Below are 8756 nucleotides of genomic sequence, written 5' to 3' on the forward strand. Positions count from 1 at the left end.
TGAATATTTTAGGTTAAATGACTCATCACTAAAAAGTTTGACGCATCAATTACTTAATAAGCCATTTTATAATTTACCCAATCATAAAAATTCCAAAATATTTTAATATTTTTAATTTAATACCTCGAAACAATATATTGCATTAAAATGAATGCTCTTGAACAACTAAAGCAACACACTATCGTTGTTGCTGATACTGGAGATATTGAAAGTTTAACTTCATTTTTTTTAAATCTTAATTATTGCCAAAATTTTGAATCCTTATATTATTATGTCTTAAGTTATATAAAATATACCAAATAATAAGAAATTGTATATAATTAAATATTCATTTTATGAAACTTGCTATTAGAAATTAAGCAATTCAAACCACAAGATGCTACAACTAATCCATCTTTGTTGCTTGCAGCTATAGAAAATAAAAATTATCAGCATTTACTTGATGATGCTATTCAATATGCTAAGCAAAGTTCAAAGTAATTTAAATTTGACCTCAATTTAGAATTTATATTTATTTATAGAAACATTGATGAACAAGTTGAATTGGGAATGGAAAAATTGTATATAAATTTTGGAAAAGAAATTTTAAAAATTATACCAGGAAGAGTTTCAACTGAAGTTGATGCTAGGTATATTAATAATCCTAACTTATTTCATCAATTTTTAATTTTTTATAAAAACCTATGGATTATTTTGGGATCCAACACATTATTTGGGAAATGTGAAATTTATTTTTAAAAATAATCAATTCTTTATAATACTATTTTTTATGCTACTTTTTTGCATTAAAAAAGCTAAGTTTTATTTTAATTATTTTACCTTTATGTTCACAAACTAAAAGGTTATCTTTTGACAAAGAGGGCCAAATAGCAAAAGCTATTAGGCTTATCAAATTGTACGAATCTCAAGGTGTTGATAAGGAAAGAATCTTGATCAAACTATCTTCTACTTGGGAAGGCATCCAAGCAGCCAAGTATTAATAATGAATTTTTTTTTAAAAAACAATATACAAACAAATTACTCCCTATTGTAAATTATTATAAATTAGAAGGGTAAAAATATTAAAAGCAAACTTAAAGATTATTGAGCAATATTTATAAACAATTGAATTTTAAATAGATCTAACTTATTGGTGTTACAGCCTCAATCTCAGGGTGCTCAATTTTATTTAAAACAATTATTTTTTATTCAGATTTTCAGAATAACACCCCCCCCCCCTTTTAAGCTAAAATTTTTTTAGTTATATAGATTAGAATTAGGAACATTAATAACAATGGTGAAACGAAAAATGCACAAATAAATTATATAAAAATACCTTGAATTTTATATTAATTTCTTTTAATAAAATTTTTTAAATGTGCCACCATACTGCTTATCTATTATGAGGTGGTAAATTCTAAAATTTTTTGACTTGGCCCATAATTATTTCTGGCTGGAAATTTTATTTTTAAGATAAAATCTAATCAAGAGTACTTGTAAGATCAGTTCTTTGTAATACTCATTTTATTGGCTATAAACTGAGAATCATGGAATTAGTCTCTAGATTGGGATATATTTTCATATAATTTAAATATCCATACTTGTCCATCGATCTTACATTTTCGTGATGGTATTTATGGGTGTTTGCAGAGAGGGAAGTGGAGTATGGTTCATAATAAACTAGTGCTGTAAAGTAACGTCATTACTAATGGCGTTACCATTTTTCAAGTAAAGGAACTCCATTCATTCCCTTCTGTAGATAACAAATAATGGCAGCGTTTTTTTTGATTAATGGTAAACAAGCTTGGAAGAAGTTCAGAGAGATGTCATCTATTCTTACAAATAAAAAAGTTTCTCTGAAGTTAAAGGGGAAAGTTTACGTAAGCTGCGTGAGGAGTTGTTTAGTTTATGGCGGTGAAACATGGGCAATAAAAGCAATTCACGAAGCCAAATTAGAAAGAACAGAGATGAGGATGGTTAGATGGATGTGTGGGGTATCTCTGAGAGAGAGAAAAACTAGCAAGGAATTGCGAGCAAGATTAGGTATAGAAATGATTGGTATGGTAATGCGACGAAATAGACTAAGATGGTTTGGGCATGTGGAACGTATGACAAGAGATGACTGGGTAAAGAGATGCACAATGATGGAAGTAGGAGGATCAAGACCTAGAGGAAGACCCAAGATGACGTGGACAAATGTGATAGCGGCGGATATGAGAAGCTTGAATCTTACAAGTATTGATGCTCAGGACCGTCAAAAATGGAAAAGAAAAATCAGAGGGAAAACTGGCCTACCCAGGTAAACCTGGAAATCGCCATAAAACGGAGAAGAAGAAGAAGAAGAAGGTAAAGCAAACGGTACTCGTTCCTTAAAAATTTTTTTAAAACATGTGGAAAAAAACATTTTATTGTATTATATAATTATTTTTATTTATTTTTAAAATTTTAGAAATAATTTACTAAGTTTTTATATCAGATCAACCACCAAATTCCTTTATTTTAATTTAAATTTTCAGTCAAGATTGTTAATCTAATTAATATTGAATCAATCAAGATATGTTAATTTATATTCTTATTCTCTATTATTATAATTTATTTTATAAAGAATATTATGTCAATTCTATATATTTCTTCAGATAAAAATGATTTGACCTACCTTGGCCCCAATATTAAACATATTTTACACCAAAATAAAATTAAGGGTACAAAGTCTCCGCTTTTTAAATGTGTCTGAACCCAAATATTTCTTATTATGGGATAAAAATGGTCAGTCTCGAAACTGTAGAGCTATTTTTAATGAAGGGAGGTGGAGGTTCTTTTAGTTAATCTACAAATTTTTTAAAAATAAAATTAAATAGTGTATCAAACCTTCCCATAAAATTTGAAGGAGAAGCCACTTAAAATCTCACTTAACCAAAATATAGAAAATAAGGTCAGACTGGAAAATTGATTCATGGCTTAATTTTTTTTAAAATGGCTAGCCAAAAAATATCATGTCGAGGTTTGTGTAATAATGTTTTGGCTAAAAATATTAATTTGAAATAGGTGGAATCGAGCCGTTTAAAAACACTAATGTGTAATCGGGTACAACTAAATGTTATCTAGTCAATGATTAATAACCAATCACCTTTGAATTCACAGTTATCACGAATTCGTGGTAAAGAATACCAAATCTTTCTTCACTGCGAATTTGCGAAAAACTGTGAATTTAGGCTTAAGAAGGCTCCTTAAAACCCCATCAAGATATTATGGGCTTTTTACTAATTCTTACTCCTTTTTTATAAAGGGTTCTTGAGTCAGAACACGGAATTCATTGCAACATGACACTCTTGTTTTCGTTTGCCCAAGTAATATTCATTTTTTTGTTACAATATCAAAATAAAATTGGTTATTTTTTTTAAGGAATACGGTGATTTTATTTCTTGTGTCCTTATGTTAAAAAATATAATGATTCTTATTTTATATATATTTTTTAAAAAAAATGTTACAAAATATTTATTTAATTTTACAGGCAGTAGCATGCGCGGAAGCGGGCGTTACTCTGATTTCCCCTTTTGTTGGAAGGATATACGATTGGTATGTCGAAAATACGGACCAGAAAACGTTTGAACCTAAAGATGACCCCGGTAAATTTACTTTGTATTCGTTAATTTAAAACAGTTGGACATCACATTTTTATTTTAAGAAAATGCTGACAAATAAAAAAAAGATTTTATTGGAAATTTTTAAAAATTAAAATATTTTAATATTAAAATCTTAAATGTTGACATTAGCGTTCATGAGTCAATTTAAATTACTTTATTTTGAAATTTGAATTAAATCTGTGCAACACTGTAGTAAAGGGAAAGAAGATAAAAAAAAAATATTTACAACGGCAGATTGGGGGCTTTCCATTTGAACTTTCGAGATATTATAGATGATGATACTATAATCATCAATGATAAACTCATATTTATTTAAAATAATGTACGGAAAACATATAATTCCGTGATTTAAGCTTTAGAAAATCCTAACTACCTTTAGTGATTAAATTTGGACATGTACATTTAATAATATTAATAAAGAATATAAATTGATTATAATTCATACACAATTTGGTGAATTTAGAACGAGAGGATTTTAAAAAAATCGGGCCTGGCCTGGGCATATTTAAAAAAATTAAAATAAAGGCCAGATTTAGGGCCGTGCTTGCAGGTCTTTGAAATATATATTAGAAATAAAAGAATAGTGAATTTTATAAATTTGATTAAATAATTATTATAACATTGATGTACCCATCAGATAATTTTTCAAATTTAAAAATCTGTTTATATTGTTTTCAAATTTTGCGAAATATGTAGTTTAAAAATGATCGCAAAAAAAATATTATAAGAAAGCTAACGAATTAATTTGTAATCAAATTATTTTATTTTTTTGAAAAAAATTTATTACTAACCTTTAGGCGTGAAAAGTGTCACCAAAATCTACAATTACTACAAAAAATTTGGTTACAAAACTGTAATTATGGGGGCTTCGTTCCGTAATATACAACAGATAGAACAACTTTGTGGTTGCGATTTACTAACTATCAGGTTATACCATAATTTACTCTTGTTTTTTTATTAATTATATTGGGACAATATTGGACAGCTTTAAATAATATGAAGATCTTAATATTTGTTTTTAAGGGAGCAAAATACGCAAGTTGGGGGAGGGGAGGATATTTTATATCTAATCAGCACAGCCAGCGTGTGGAAACTTTGAGAAATGTTTTAATTCGTATTGTCGTTTTTATTATTTAAAGAGATATCATTTATTTGATTCACGAATAGAGTCAAAAAAAATAATTTATTTCTTATCTAATCCTAGCCACATCTTACACACTAATCCCAGTCCTATTAGTTGATTTTTTCTAATCAATTTATTTTATTTTTAATGAATAAATCAAGCCCTAAACTCTTGGCCGAGCTAGCGGAGAAGAAGGACAAACTAGAATTATATTTGGATCCTAACAAAGGTATAATAATTTTAAAACGTGCTTTTTTAAAAATTCTTTTATACCATGTTGTAGAGTTGTTAAACGATTCAATTTTTTAAAAATACACTTATCCAATATTTTATATTTTCTATAAAATATTGCATAAACCTGGAGATTTTCATCACAGATGCCAGAAATGTTTGGATATCTAATAAAATTTTGAGGCTTGCATGATATTATTTGAATATTAAAATCCTATAACGATTGCTATAAGAAAGTACTAAAAAGGTAATCTGCATTACCTTTTAACCCTTCACTACAAAGATAGAAAAAACTACAAAGTTGGGGTCTATTTTACTACAAATTTTGATTAGATATATCTCAGAACGACATTTTAAAATTTTGAATATATATATTAAAAATTATATAAGATAATAAATACAAAATTTATATTTTTTCCCCCCAAAAAAAGTTATTCAAATTTTCTTAAAGTTGGTGAATTTTTTTTTGAGATTTCTTTAATTATAGTATTGTCACCAAGAAAATTTTAAAAAATGCAAATTTTATAATATATTTTATTAATTCAATGTTGAATAATGATTATTACATGAATTTTATTTTAAAAAATGCATCAAATATCAAAAAAAATATTAAGCATCAAATTTCATGCATCTGTAATAAAATTTACGACCAGATATACGCATGTTATCTATACAATAAATTTCGAACAATATATTGTATTCACCTTTGACTAACCATAACATCTTCCCTTTTTATTAGTTGAATATACCATCATTTAAGTAGAGAATATCCCCAATGTTGTCTCGTAATAATCTACCTACACGAGGATTCTCATATCCATTTCTCATATATGGAGTTATGAGTTCCATGACTAGTGATTTAATAATTTTGGATCTATTTATATTCATAGAATTATTGATTTAAATATGTGGTTTTATCGTTTGTTTTCCTCATATTCTATTCATAGCATCAAATCGCAGAACTTTTAACTGAAATTGGAATCTATTTACATTCATTGTATATCTAAATATTTTCATCCCAAATTCATCCTTACTCCATAATTCTCTTATATTTTGATAACTAGATTTATATACACCTGCTATCATTAACAAACTCACCAGGGCATTAAATTCACTTTCATCAATTTTAGCATGATAAATAGTCATCTTTTTAAGGAGCTCCAATCTTTTGATTTGTGTATTTTAAAAGTAGCTGAGATAAATAAATGAAGCTTTATAATGGTGATTTTACTTGTTAATCCCCAACAAACAAGAAATTATATTATGTGATTACTTTCCTTTTTGAGGAAGGAATGCATTCCTTATCCAATTTGGTTTTGCCATCTTTACCTAAATATTTTAGTCCATTTGGGTTTGTCATCTTTAAATATTTTTATATAACTTAGAGGCTAGCATATTTTGCTGTAAATTATTAATATTTATCTTCTCACTCATCACTATATATTATTTTCTTTCGTTTCCCAATTGTGATTTCTATTATATAATAATAATCACTTGACTCACAAACTGCTTCATTTATATAAATATATCAAATATTACATAGAAATTATAAGGAAAATAAATTACTTCCAGAGCTAGGTGAAAATAAATTTTTCATATGCCCATTTTATAACATTTTACTCCACGAGAAAAAATATTAATATAAAATTTTGGGTCACCAAAGAAATAAATATTCTATTTTTTATATGAGTTTGTAATATATAATCATATTAATTTATATAAAAAAAATTACCAAAATACAAAGGTGGGACCTTTACTACACCCCTAGCTCAACAAATTGTAAATATTTTAAAAAATATCAGAACAGTAAACTTGATAATTGATAGATATATTCTTTATTATTAAACTACTACAAAACCCAGGTCAAAATATCTTCAGGTTTTTTTTTATATAAAAGTCTTGGGGTATGATTTACCTCACATTTGTAGTGATGGGTTAAGGTTTTATTGAAAAAGTGTATCGTATTTTAAAGAATTTATGGGATGTATTGAAATTTTGGATGGTAGGGTGGGAATTTAAGATGTGGTAAAAAAATTCTTATTTTTTAAAAAAGTAATATGCCTTAAATATTTGTTTATAGGCAAACTTGACCAGAACATTCGTAAATTTGAGCGGGCCATGGACGAGAAAACCTTTCGATTCGAGCACAACCAAGACAGGATGGCTGTAGAGAAGCTCAGCGATGGCATTAGGAAATTTTACGCTGACGCTCAAACCACTAAAAAAACTCTGAGAGGAAAAATTGAAGCTGCTTAATTGAAGAAGGGAGGGGAGAATTTTTCATTTAAAATTATAAGTCAAAATGGAAAAAATATTTTCAGCCATCTCTTTTCTTTTTAAATATTCATTTTTGATTATTTGTTTGTTTTGAATGTGTCTCAAATTTTACATTTAAAATTTCCAAGGCTAAAAACATGTACAACTTTTTTTTAAATATAATTTTAAATAATAAGTTTAGATGAACAAATTTTTTTGAATAAGAAATAAATCATTTATTTTTTTTATAGTATGTATATATTTTTTTTATTAATTTAATTAACCTTAACCCGTCCATTATTTCATTTAGCATTATAAAATTTTACATATTTTTAGTTTTTATATACAAAAAAATTTATATATAATTATTTAGACAAATTTTTTTTTAACCTCAAAAAGGTTTTGACCTAAATAATCAAACATTTTAGATAATATTATAATCGATTACGATACAATTATAATGTATAGCATATAATATGATATACTTTTTTTGTGTGCTATTATTAGTCAATATTTGTATTTTATTATATATTTGTGTATATATATATAATAATACCTCAAAAATCATGAAATAATTTTTAATACTTATAATTTTTTTTTAAGGTAATAAATTACCTTGTTCAAATAAAAAGAATGAAACAATATTATGTGATCTTATTAGAAATAAATTGTTTGAACAGATTAATTTAAAGTGTAAATAGTGACAAATATCGTTGAATAACGAATCGAAATATCTAATCAATTATTTCATTAAAATTTTTCCCAAATGAATTGAAATCTATAATTGAGGTAAATATGGACATATTCACACCTACATCTGTTCCGAAATCTGCCCTTCCTTTCGAGGATAATTTTTTGAACATTAATAATACATATTATCTTAGAAAATTTATGGGTCTATAATTATGTATAAATAGTTATCGTTTAAATAATTTTAACACTTTAATTTAACATATTTTTTCATAATAAATTTATTTATTTATTATGAACAATATTGCCTCAAAAATATAAAAAGTTTTCACAAGAAACGATTAGGTTAAAACCGTTTTAACCTAACAAACATTGCAAGATTTTATTTAGGACAAAATAAAATTTCTATATAACTTTTTGCGAAGCCATAAAATACAACACTTATAAATGCCATACGGGTTAATAGCTTTATAAAATATTTTTTTTTAGATTTTGAAGTCTATATGCAAAAGAACCTGTCGAGTAAACCTGGAAAATTGCCATTAAACGGAGAAAAAGATACATATAATTACACCCCTAGAATTGAGCCGATATAAGTAAAGTATGAATCATCTCCCTCAATTTTTTATTATTTTACAGAGAAAAGCACATCTTGATGAATTCAAAATATTTATAAATTTTAAGCTTCGCTAGGTTTTAAGATTAGGCTTTATTTCTGCATTTAAAATACATTGCAGTTTTAAGAGATCATTTGATTTTATTCATTCAATTCATATAATACTATACACACAAAAAAGAAGACTTAAATATATTAAAAATAGCATTCTTTTTAA

The 8756-nt window shown here is 26.2% G+C and overlaps 1 protein-coding gene across 1 annotated transcript; it reads left to right on the forward strand.

Annotated features, from left to right (window-relative positions):
- Positions 1–61: 61 nt before the first annotated feature.
- Positions 62–7698, forward strand: LOC135927480 (transaldolase-like). The gene is made up of 9 exons (XM_065463479.1): positions 62–211; positions 353–476; positions 522–629; positions 842–973; positions 3266–3326; positions 3491–3605; positions 4421–4550; positions 4908–4975; positions 7058–7698. The coding sequence occupies exons 1-9, from the start codon at positions 148–150 to the stop codon at positions 7231–7233; spliced, it is 978 nt and encodes a 325-aa protein (XP_065319551.1). The 5' UTR covers positions 62–147; the 3' UTR covers positions 7234–7698.
- Positions 7699–8756: the final 1058 nt, after the last annotated feature.

This window comes from Gordionus sp. m RMFG-2023, chromosome 3, assembly GCF_954871325.1.
Source record: "Gordionus sp. m RMFG-2023 chromosome 3, tfGorSpeb1-WG-v2, whole genome shotgun sequence".
Taxonomy (NCBI): Eukaryota; Metazoa; Nematomorpha; class Gordioida; order Chordodea; family Parachordodidae; genus Gordionus; species Gordionus sp. m RMFG-2023.